Source organism: Diospyros lotus, chromosome 8, assembly GCF_014633365.1.
Source record: "Diospyros lotus cultivar Yz01 chromosome 8, ASM1463336v1, whole genome shotgun sequence".
In the NCBI taxonomy this organism is placed as follows: domain Eukaryota; kingdom Viridiplantae; phylum Streptophyta; class Magnoliopsida; order Ericales; family Ebenaceae; genus Diospyros; species Diospyros lotus.
The window spans coordinates 8337051-8349814 of NC_068345.1; the positions used below are offsets into that span (position 1 = coordinate 8337051).

The following is a 12764-nucleotide window of genomic DNA, read 5'->3' on the forward strand; positions in this document are numbered from 1 at the left end:
GTCTTAGGTCCACAAATTTGGACTTGATGGAGATTAATTTGGTTTTAGGAATAGACATTTGACTTTATAGACTTGACCAAAATCAATCAATATATATTAATAAATTAAAAATATGTAGTATAAATGCATAATCGTTTTATGTTATTTCACATATTTTGTGAATTTATCAGTTGTTAGATGTGAGTTACTTGCATAATTTATAACAAAATGCTAACTGATTTATAGTGTATTTATGTGCAAATTGTTTGTTGAATATTAATATTAATATTATTTTTTTCAAAGTGTATATAAAAAATTTTGAGATTAATAAATTATTACATGCAATTGGAACTAAGAACTAAAGGGAACAAACACGACTTTTATTGAATTGGGTTATTCTAATTTTATAAATAAATTAAATTTAATTTTAAATCTAATTTTATATATTCAATTAACAGTGATTTAGTTTTAAATTAGTCTCAAATTTACACTATGAATATCGTACTCTTAAAATGATCTTATTGATGATATTATAGTCATACATCTCATTAAACTCATAAACGGTATAATTAACACACTACTAAATAAAAAAATTAAAATAATACTTTTAAGATTTAAGCCCTAAACCCTTAAAAACTCTACCTCCAAGGCTGATTGTTTAGTATTTTTTTCCCACCGTTGTGACTCCGACAATCACCTTTCAATTGATGATCCTACGTTGCGGGATATAAGTGAAACAATTTTCAGAGGAGGGGTGTATGTGCAATTAACCCAAGTACACATTGCACAACCGGGGCCAAAGTTCCAGGGCCTACTGGTTCGAGGAGTTCAGCCTTTCCATGGTTGGTTGCTTCTTTGGCGATGGAGGATTTGCAGAGAGCGCTATCTGTACGAGTTTAACAGTTTCAACTCTCCCAGATAAAGGCCGCTGTCTCTTAACCTTAAGAGATTTCTCTCCAGGTCTCTGTACATAATGAAACGCAATGGTCTATGTATACACAGTACGGAATATTTATTCGTTTAAATTGTTTTAAGCATGCGATAATGCGTGTGGTTAATCTCATCGATGTTATCTGATTTTCGAGTTAATCTTAAGGGGTGGTGGTAATCGCCGAATTGCTGTGAATGTATGGGGGGCTTAGGCTAGTTTAATTGACTACTTCACGAGGGTTTGGTGGGATTAGGGTAGCATATTGGACTTAGCTGTCTATTATCAGCGGAAAAGATGGAAATGTGCAAGTTTTTTCACCGGTATTCGTAACTTGGTTACTTTTTTATTCACTAGGAATTTAAGTCGAGGAAGACCCATAAGCGTCCCAGTTTGGAAGAGTGGGACTGTTCCTACTGAGGATACTGCTTGATTTATGAATGCTAAAATTAACTTCCTACACAAGCCTAAGCAAAATGCATATTATACGTGACATAAAATTACAGCACAATTAGTTTAGGGGGGGTTGAATTGGACAGAAAGAGGGAGATAATAGACATAATTGAGAGGGAAATGTAGACAGAACAGAACAAAAGAGAGTCAGACTAGAATGAGAGAGAGATCTGAGAAGTTGAGAGAGAAATCAGAATTCAAATCATCTTTCCTCTGCGAACATTATCTACTAATCTAATCTATTTATAGGTTACTCTATCCTTTTAGTTACAATACAACTGAAAGGTAAAAATTGCTACAACACTAGAGTACAACTAAAAAGAAAAACATATATTACATGATCACTATCATGTCCTTGGAGCCGTGACAATTCGCCCTTTCTTGAGAAAGTTCTTGTCCCCAAGAACTTACAACGACGGGCTCGGTTCTTCATCCAATCCCTGTTTTCACTATCTGATTTATCATTTTTCTTTCTTTCTCCTTTGCTTTTCTTGCAACTGGACAATGTAGTCCTCGAAGATTTTCAGGAATCATAAAATTAGGAGATAAGCAAAGCAATTATATTAAAGTTATCTTATTTTTCTCTCTATTTGCTCTCTGCCAAGAAATGGAGTGATTTTTAGAACTATGCAATTCAACTTGCTGGAGGACTTCCTGTCAAAGGAGAAGGCTAAACACATTGTGGAAGTTAACGAGTCCCAATTAAAAGAAGATGAACAACCTGCCAAAGTTATACAAGAAAGCTTGAATTCAGTAGGGTTTAGGATACGTGTTGGCTGTAACATCGAGATTGACTATGGAAGATTCCTGAATCGCATGGGTGCAGTTTGGCATCCAAAATGTTGTAGATGCCATGCTTGCAATCAACTAATTTGCGATTATGAGTTCTCTATGAATGGGAATTATCCTTCTCATAAGTCTTGCTACAAGGAGCTTTATCATCCAAAATGTGACGTTTGCAAACATTTTTTACCAACAAATGCTGACGGGTTAATTGAATATAGACTGCATCCTTTTTGGGTTCAGAAGTACTATCTGATAGAATTGAGCTGATGTGGTATCCACCAAGAGGGGGGGTGAATTGGTAAGTAAAAAAAAATTTCTTTTGGAAAGTGAAAGTATTTATTTTTTGTAAAGAGGAATAATGATGTGGTCTTATTGAAGATTACACAAAGTCAAAAGTGCAACGATACAAGCTTAAAGGAGAAAGTATGAAGAGCAGTGAAGACACAGATTTATAGTGGTTCAGCCTTCCAAGCTTAATCCACTACCTTAGTTATTCACTAAGGATTTTAAAACCAATATCACTATCAACCCCCTACTCAATATGAGTAGGTCCTCTAGTCCTTGACTAGGCAATGTACAACCTCCCAATTTAATGGGCCCTCTAGCTATTGCTAGGAAGAAATACAAACAATGAATTAGAGAATCTAAGAGTACAACTCTTAGTTACAGATTTCTCTCTTTAAATAAATAAACGAGGCTTAAAAGAAATAGAACAGTATATATCAAAGCCTCTTAAATGAGAGTACAGAGAGAAAAGAAGTAAAAATCAATGTAACAGTGAAGGCACGATCGTTCAAGATATTCAATAGTTTCTCAACCACCTTTAATGCATCTTCAACCACCTATTTATAGTTGATGGTGGGTATGTTTGAAATTTGGACCGTTGTGGGTGGTTGGCGAGCATTTAATGCACCAAAAACTAGCCGTTATAAAATTTGTGAAACAAAATAGTCGACAGAAGAAAAGATTAGTCAACTATTTTTACAAGTAAAACTAAGAATAGTCGACAGACATATACTGATAGTCGACTATTTTTAATACAAAAATCCAATACTCGACAGACATACTTGAATAGTCGACAGTTGCTGAAATGTGAAGAAATTTTTGAATTTCATGAACAAAAATAGTCGACAGATCAAAAGGCATAGTCGACTATTTTTACTCGATAGTCGACAGATGCTAAAATAGTCGACAGATGCTTAAATAGTCGACAGAACATTAAAAACAGTTGACTATTTTGAAACATAGTCAATAGAATAATCCTGATAGTCGACTATTCTTTAGAAAAACTTGAATTTTCAAAACAACCTTATTCGATTCTTTAAAAACTCATTTTGATTATCTTTAAAACAAGTTGAGATTATCAAAAGTATATATTTGAAACAAATCACACTCAACCTTACTCAATATTTCTTCTATAGGTTTTCATACCTTGCTTTCAAAACTCATATATTAAAAATTCATTTTCTCATTCACAAAATCCATATAGATTGATTTTCATATATTGATTTTCATATAGACATTCATCAAAACCATTTCATTACTCAAGGGTAAAATATCAATCTCTTCTTTTTTGATGATGACAAAACAAATATGAAAATCAAATCATTCAATTTATCTCCCCCTTTTTGTCAATATCAAATAATAAGAATACTCCCCCTTTTTGAAACACACTGAGGCTCCCCCTTAGACCAAGAGCACATAAATAATTAAACATACATTAGCAAGAGTGAAATGTCAATACTAAAACATTCATTCATAGAGTAATAGTTGAGTTCAACAAAACATATAACAGAAGCTACTGGTAAATTTGCCAAAACAAGCATACATAAGGTAAAAATAAAGTGAAATGTATGATGAGGGCATCATCTAAACATCTGGAGAGATGGATGAAGGAGAAGACTGAGCGGATGAAGGAGAGTCAACTGGTGGAATGGATGGAGATGCAGCAGGTGGAGGAAACTGAGAAGAGAACAACTGAATAAGGTACCCCATCTGAGAAGATAGATCTTCTTGCTGCTGATGAAGACTCTGTAGATCTAGCCTGACTTCTTCTCGAAATTCTTGTAGGCTGGCTTCAACTCTTGATATATCTAATTTAAGATCTGCCATTCCTTGAACCACTAAGTCTTCATGAGATGATGATGGTCCTTCTGATCTTCTTTTCTTGCTAGGCCTTTCAAGTTGGTCTGCTTTAACCCATTCCCCATCCCTGTGTGCATAGCCAGTTCTAATAGGTGTCTTGTCATTAATGTGTTGAGATTGGCTTAGATATACTTTTCTAGCACTGTCCATGTCTCCAACCAAACGATCCAGTAAAAGACTGACTGCCATACCATAAGGAAGGGACCTAGTTTTTGTGGAAAGAGCACCTACCATCAAGTTAATCATCAGATGACACAGATTTGGCCTTCTCCTGGCCTTAATACATTGGAGTAACCACAAGTCAAGTCTTGTAACAAGAGAGAAACTTCCATTTCTAGGGTGAATCATTTGACAACAAATCAGATGAAGAATCCTAGTGTTCAAGTCCATTTTGGATGTGTCAGAAATCTTAGATGTAAGTGAGTCATCTCCTATGACTTCTTTACTGGCTTGAAGAAAATCTTGAGTCCAGGAAGCATAGTCCTCTCCATCCAAAGGGATTTTAAACTGTTCGTGGATTAGCATCATGGTGATTTCCATATGAACATCCCCAATGTTAGTCTTGAACTTTTTATCCGATTTTCTCTTATGAAAGATATTGTTGGCATTGGAATAAAAAGCCCTAACCACATCTTCATATATGCATCGATGAATTGTTAAGAAATCCCACCAACCGAAATCCTTAAATGTCTGAATGTAGGGAAAACCAATGGATTCTAGAAATGATAAGTCTAAATAATGACCTTCAAGGACTTCACGAGACTCAAAGTACATGGAATACCTTTCTTGTTGTTCTTCAGAAATGAAAAGTTGGATTTGAGGTCTCGGATGGGATGGAGGACGGCTTGAAGAACCCGATTCTTTTTCTTTCCCTTTTCCTTTGCCTTTGCCCTTGTCTGTGTTCTTAGTCCTTGCCATATGGAGTGATTGAAACACGAAGCAGAGCAAGAGGGATAGACAGAGCAAGAGTAATCGTGCGAAATGGCCGAGAGATCGAGCGACAGATAGAGCCGAGGGATAGCGGATGAAATGAAATGCTTTGGCACTTTGATGGAGCACGAGAAACCGAAATAACCGAATGCACTAGGTTAAGGAAAAATCGATACTTCGAGAGGAGGGAAACGACAATACGGACGGTTAGGGTTTTTTTTTTTTAAAATAAAAGGGGGCCGATAGTCGCCTGGTCTTTAAATAGGCGCGATGGGATAGTCGACAGATGATAAGGGTTGTCGACTATTTTATTAAAAAGAACAAGGAAATAGTCGACAGATGCAATATAGCTGTCGACTAATTTGGCTTACACTAGGCGAATAGTCGACTAGTCTGAAATTGCTGTCGACTATCTCTTAGTGATTTAGCCAATACCAACACAACTGTTGTCGACTATATTTGAGAATAATATTGATAAGCTTGCAGAGATGCCCCAAACATCACAAATGAATTTTGGCTCGATAACATTCTGTCAATTATATAAATTGATTTGACAGAATTGAATCTTTGCCTTCTCAATAATATGTATAAAACAAACATTAGAAAGGAGCACAACACACTTACTCATGTTATGATTAATCCTAGTTCACTTCTAAAATATTCAAACTTTTCTCTATCAAGAGGTTTTGTAAAGACATCTGCTACTTGATGATTTGTATCTATGAATTCAAGACTTATGTCTCCTTTTTGAACATGGTCTCTAATAAAATGATGTTTTACTTCTATATGTTTAGTTCTTGCATGAAACACTGGATTTTTTGTTAAAGCTAAAGCACTAGTATTGTCACATTTTATTGGGATGTTTTGAAGCCTTATGCCATAGTCCTCTACTTGGTATTTCATCCATAATATTTGAGCACAACAATTTCCAGCTGCTACATACTCAGCCTCAGTAGATGATAGAGCCACTGTATTTTGTTTTCTACTTGACCACGATACCAAACAATTTCCTAAGAATTGACATGAACCACTTATACTTTTTCTATCTATATTACATCCATCATAATCTGCATCAGTGTATGCTACTAGTTTAAAGATATTTGATTTTGCATAAAATAGTTCTAGATTTGTAGATCCTTTTAGGTATCTCAAAATTCTTTTAACTGCTTTCAAGTGAGATTCTTTGGGATTAGATTGGAACCTAGTACATAAGCACACACTAAACATAATATCAGGTCTACTAGCTGTTAAATAAAGCAGAGAGCCAATCATACTTCTATACAGCTTGTTATCTACAACTTTCCCTAATTCATCTTTATCTAGGCTTTGAGAACTACTCATAGGTGTCGCCATAGGTTTACAATCTTGAACATCAAACCTTTTGAGAAGATCTCTTATGTATTTTTGTTGAGAAATATATATACCTTCTTCTTCTTGTTTTATTTGCAATCCTAGAAAGTACTTAAGTTCTCCCATCATACTCATCTCAAATTCTCCTTGCATAAGAATTGCAAATTGATCACAAAGAGATTTATTTGTAGATCCAAAAATGATGTCATCCACATATATTTGAACTAATAATATGTCCTTATCATGACTTCTTATAAATAATGTTGTATCTATTTGGCCTCTTTTAAATCCTTTTTCTAATAGAAACTTACTAAGTCTCTCATACCAAGCTCTAGGGGCTTGTTTTAGACCATATAAAGCTTTAGATAATTTGAACACATGGTCTTCATATTTGTGATTTTCAAATCCCGGGGGTTGTTCTACATAAACTTCTTCATTAATATACCCATTTAAGAAAGCACTCTTAACATCCATTTGATATAATTTGAAGTTTTTGAAACAAGCAAATGCTAACAACATTCTTATGGCTTCCAACCTAGCAACAGGGGCATAAGTTTCATCATAATCTATACCTTCTTCTTGACTATAACCTTGAGCCACTAACCTTGCTTTGTTTCTAGTTACAACTCCATTTTCATCCATCTTATTTCTAAATACCCATTTTGTGCCTATAATAGGATAATCCTTTGGTCTTGGCACTAGTTTCCAAACTTCACTTCTTTCAAATTGATTTAGTTCTTCTTGCATGGCAATAATCCAATTTTCATCTTCTAAAGCTTCTTTGATTTTTTGGGTTCAACTTGAGATAGGAAGGCAGCACATTGGCATTCATTCCTAATGGAAGATCTAGTTCTAATGCCTTTGGATGGATCTCCTAAGATTTCATTCATTTTGACATATTTCCTTTCTCTTGGAAGTGTTGGTTCTTTTTCAAATTGATATTCTTGATCTTCTTCAAATGAAACGTTTTCTTGAGCATTAGACTCACTTTGTCTTATAGAAAGTTTTTCAAAATTTTGAGTTACATTATTTTCACCATCTTCTCTAGGTTTTGGAACCTCAAGGCTAATATCATCAACTATAACTTGGATTGTTTCCTCTACCACTAGGGTTCTTTTGTTGAATACCCTATAACCTTTACTTTGAGATGAATAACCTAAGAATATACCTTCATTACTTTTAGCATCAAATTTACCTAGAGATTCTTTTCCATTGTTGAGAATATAGCAAGTACTACCAAACACATGAAAATAACTTATGTTGGGTTTTCTTCCTTTAAATAATTCATATGGAGTCTTTTTCAATAAAGGCCTCATTGAAACTCTATTTAAAATATGGCAGGCGGTATGCACAGCTTTTGCCCAAAAGTACTTAGGAAGGTTTTTATCACAAAGCATTGTTCTAGCCATTTCTTATAAAGATCTATTCTTTCTTTCTACTACACCATTTTGTTGAGGAGTCCTAGCACAAGAAAAGTTATGATCTATTCCATTTTCTTCACAAAACAGTTTGAATGATTCATTTTCAAATTCTCCTCCATGATCACTTCTAATTTTTGAAATACAAAAGTCTTTTTCTCTTTGAATTCTTTTACTAAATATTTCAAATGACTTAAATGTTTCATTTTTAGATGCAAGAAAAATTACCCATGTGAATCTAGAATAATCATCTACTATAACTAAAACATATTGTTTACCTCCTAAGCTTAGAGACCTCATTGGACCAAATAGGTCTAAGTGAAGTAGTGTTAGAGGTTTAGATGTTGATACTTCATTTATTGGTTTGAATGATATACTGATTTGTTTGCCTTTCATGCAAGTGCCACAAATGTGATCTCTTTCAAATTTAAGCTTAGGCAATCCAATAACAAGATCATGTTTTACTAACTTGTTTATTAGGTTCATACTAGCATGCCCTAACCTATTATGCCACAGCCAAGAATATTGAGATGAATTTGCAACTAAACAGTTTTCCATTTTGGGAGATTCTAGGAATGTGAGATAGATGTTCCCTACTCTATTTCCTTTTAATTTTATTTCTTTTGACTTAGAGCACACAACTTTACAAGAGTTAGCATCAAAACAAACTTCATAGTTTAAATCACATAGTTGACTAATGCTAATCAAATTATGTTTAAGACCATCAACAAGAAACACATTCTCTAAAGTAATATTTTCAAAAGAAATAGAACCCATACCTATAATCTTACCTTGAGAATTGTCACCATAGAAAACCTTACCTCCTTCCTTGAGAACAATATTGCTGAGAAGATCTTGATCTCCTGTCATGTGCCTTGAGCAGCCACTATCAAGGAACCACTTGCTCCTTGGATCATTTGAAACCAATGCAGCCTCATCCTCAATATTGGCCATAAAGCAAATGTTGGCAACTTCATCATCTTGAGACTCATCACTTGATGAGAGATCTTCTTCACCCCATGCAGCTAGAGCCTTTTTCTTCATTTTCCTTTCCTTGCGATCCATCTTTTTCAGTTGGGGGCAGTCACTTCTAATGTGACCTAGCTTTTTACATTCAAAACATCGAAGCTCATTTGATGGATTAGACTCTTTTTGATCTTTTTCTTTCCGAAATGTCTTCCTTTGATTAAACCTACCTTTCTTCATAAATTTCTTAAATTTCCTAGCTAACAGAGCAAAATCATCATCTTCACTGTCCTGAGAGTCTTTTTCTTCTTTTTCAACTTTAAAGGCTACATTCTTATCTTTCTTTGGTTCAGCATTATCACTTCGTTTCATCATGATTTCATGAGTCATTAGTGATCCTAGTAGATTATCAAATTCAAGTTTGTCTAAATCTTTTGCCTCAGTAATAGCAGTGACTTTAGGATCCCATGATCTAGGTAAGCTTCTTAGAATCTTCCTAACTTTTTCACCATTTGTAAAAGTTTTTCCTAGAGACTCTAAAGTTGAAACAATATCATTAAATCTGGTGTACATGTCTTTAATAGATTCATCTTCTTTCATAGTAAATAATTCATAGTCATGAACTAGAATATTTATTTTTGTTTCTTTTACCTGGTTTGTACCCTCATGAGTTACCTCTAGTTTATCCCAAATTTCCTTTGCTGTTTTGCATGTTGATATTCGGTTGAATTCCTTTGGGCATAGTGCACAAATCAATGTGTTCATTGCTTTTGCATTTGTCTCCATGTTCATTCTCTCTTCAGCTGTCCATTTGTCCATCTTTTCCATGTCAGCCAAGGTGACTCCTTTCTTAATAGCTTGCATAAGACTTGAGTCCTGCATAAGATAGATATTCATTCTAGCTTTCCAGTAATTGTAGTTAGTACCATCAAAATAAGGTGGACGAGAAGTACTCTGTCCTTCATGATGAGAGGAGCTAGGAAAGTATGCCATTATGTGGATCTTGACCCTAGGTTGTTAGACCTAATTGAAAACAATGGGAACCACGCTCTGATACCAATTGATAGAATTGAGCTGATGTGGTATCCACCAAGAGGGGGGGTGAATTGGTAAGTAAAAAAAAATTTCTTTTGGAAAGTGAAAGTATTTATTTTTTGTAAAGAGGAATAATGATGTGGTCTTATTGAAGATTACACAAAGTCAAAAGTGCAACGATGCAAGCTTAAAGGAGAAAGTATGAAGAGCAGTGAAGACACAGATTTATAGTGGTTCAGCCTTCCAAGCTTAATCCACTACCTTAGTTATCCACTAAGGATTTTAAAACCAATATCACTATCAACCCCCTACTCAATATGAGTAGGTCCTCTAGTTCTTGACTAGGCAATGTACAACCTCCCAATTTAATGGGCCCTCTAGCTACTGCTAGGAAGAAATACAAACAATGAATTAGAGAATCTAAGAGTACAACTCTTAGTTACAGATTTCTCTCTTTAAATAAATAAACGAGGCTTAAAAGAAATAGAACAGTATATATCAAAGCCTCTTAAATGAGAGTACAGAGAGAAAAGAAGTAAAAATCGATGTAACAGTGAAGGCACGATCGTTCAAGATATTCAATAGTTTCTCAACCACCTTTAATGCATCTTCAACCACCTATTTATAGTTGATGGTGGGTATGTTTGAAATTTGGACCGTTGTGGGTGGTTGGCGAGCATTTAATGCACCAAAAACTAGCCGTTATAAAATCTGTGAAACAAAATAGTCGACAGAAGAAAAGATTAGTCAACTATTTTTACAAGTAAAACTAAGAATAGTCGACAGACATATACTGATAGTCGACTATTTTTAATACAAAAATCCAATAGTCGACAGACATACTTGAATAGTCGACAGTTGCTGAAATGTGAAGAAATTTTTGAATTTCATGAACAAAAATAGTCGACATATCAAAAGGCATAGTCGACTATTTTTACTCGATAGTCGACAGATGCTAAAATAGTCGACAGATGCTTAAATAGTCGACAGAACATTAAAAACAGTCGACTATTTTGAAACATAGTCAACAGAATAATCCTGATAGTCGACTATTCTTTAGAAAAACTTGAATTTTCAAAACAACCTTATTCGATTCTTTAAAAACTCATTTTGATTATCTTTAAAACAAGTTGAGATTATCAAAAGTATATATTTGAAACAAATCACACTCAACCTTACTCAATATTTCTTCTATAGGTTTTCATACCTTGCTTTCAAAACTCATATATTAAAAATTCATTTTCTCATTCACAAAATCCATATAGATTGATTTTCATATATTGATTTTCATATAGACATTCATCAAAACCATTTCATTACTCAAGAGTAAAATATCACTATCTTTTTCATGAATATGATGGGACTCCTCGTTGCTATAGCTGTGAGTGAATGGAGCCAAGGGAAATAAGATATGCTGCCCTAGGGGATGGTTGGAAGTTTTGCCTAGATTGTCTCGACTTGGTAGTAATGGATACTAATGAGTGTCAGCCTCTTTCTCTTAATATGCAAGAATTTTATGAAGGAATTGAAGTGGGTGACGGGATAGTAAAAGAAGAGAAAGACACTGCAGGGATTGGATGAAGAAAGAGAGGCCAATCACTGAGATTTCTTGGGGACAAGATATCTTTTAAGGAGGAGCGAATGTCACTATTTAGATTAGTTGATTAATTTATTTTTGCAGGAGTTAGTCACTCATTTTATTTTCAGTTATGGAATGATTTAAGAGTAGTTATTTGTAGTGGAGTAGTGGTAACTATTATGTAAAAATTGCTAGATAGCTTTATATATAAAGCTATAACCCACAGTGTTGAGATCATCATATTAGAATTATTAGAATTCCAGTCTCTCTCTCTAGTTCTCTCCCTACTTTCTGTCTGTTTCTCCCTCATTTCTCTGCTTCCCCCTATTACCCTATCTATTTCTCCCTTATTTCTTTACTTCCCCCTATTATTCTATCTATTTCTCCGTCTCTTTCAATTCTATATCCCAAGAAAACCGTTAGTTAGGACTAGTTCCTGACAAAGATCTCCATGCCAATGCTCTCCTCTCCAATTGATTTGCAAATTCCAGTAATTTCCATGACCTTCGTACAAAAATTATGCCAGTGAATAATAGCAATAAGCATTTCGGCAGCAACCTTCTCTTCCATCATCTTCCAAACCTGAAGGCAATTCTCTTGTTCAGTCTGCCTTAATTGTTCCTTCCTTGCCAAAACTAGCACCATGCCTGCTTTATGCCTTTCCTCAATCTCCAGCTTCTTCCTTTGGTCCAAGTCCTAGTTGAATGTTTGGCCATGCTTATCATCCTTAAGATCAGTTTCCTTAGAGCCAATATAAGTTTGGTTTGGTCTGGATTGCTCCATCAAAACTTCTTTAATTGCATGTGGGCTATCACAAACTTGATTGGCAGCCTTAGAAGTACGTCCAATGTGCTACTTGCTCATAGAATAACTTTTAGGCTACAACCCATGCTTTTTGAACATGGCTTCCAACACCAATTCTTGTAGCCTATTCTTCTTAGTTGCGTGTTTAACTGTGGCAGGATGTATCATTTTCATAGTAGGCCTCAACTTATTGTTTAGACTATTAATGAATCTCGATGCAAAATAAGACTCATTCAAGGTCGGATGGGAAATAAGCATCAGTGCTTTCAATTCCTCAAACCTAACCTGATAATTCGTAACAAAGCCTTCTTGTTTGAGTTTATGGAACTCTTCATTGTAACTCTCATCTTTAACCTGATCCATTGCAGGTAGTTCATCCACTTATAAAGAT

General features: G+C 34.7%; 1 protein-coding gene across 1 annotated transcript in view; it reads left to right on the forward strand.

The window, feature by feature from the left end:
- The first annotated feature begins 727 nt into the window (after positions 1-727).
- The window catches only part of LOC127808369 (biotin--protein ligase 2-like), a 36147-nt gene continuing 24110 nt past the window's right edge, over positions 728-12764 (forward strand). Inside the window, exon 1 of the mRNA XM_052346888.1 lies at positions 728-939. Within this exon, the coding sequence (XP_052202848.1) occupies positions 819-939 (121 nt within the window). The 5' untranslated portion in view covers positions 728-818. The remainder of the gene's footprint in view (positions 940-12764) is intronic.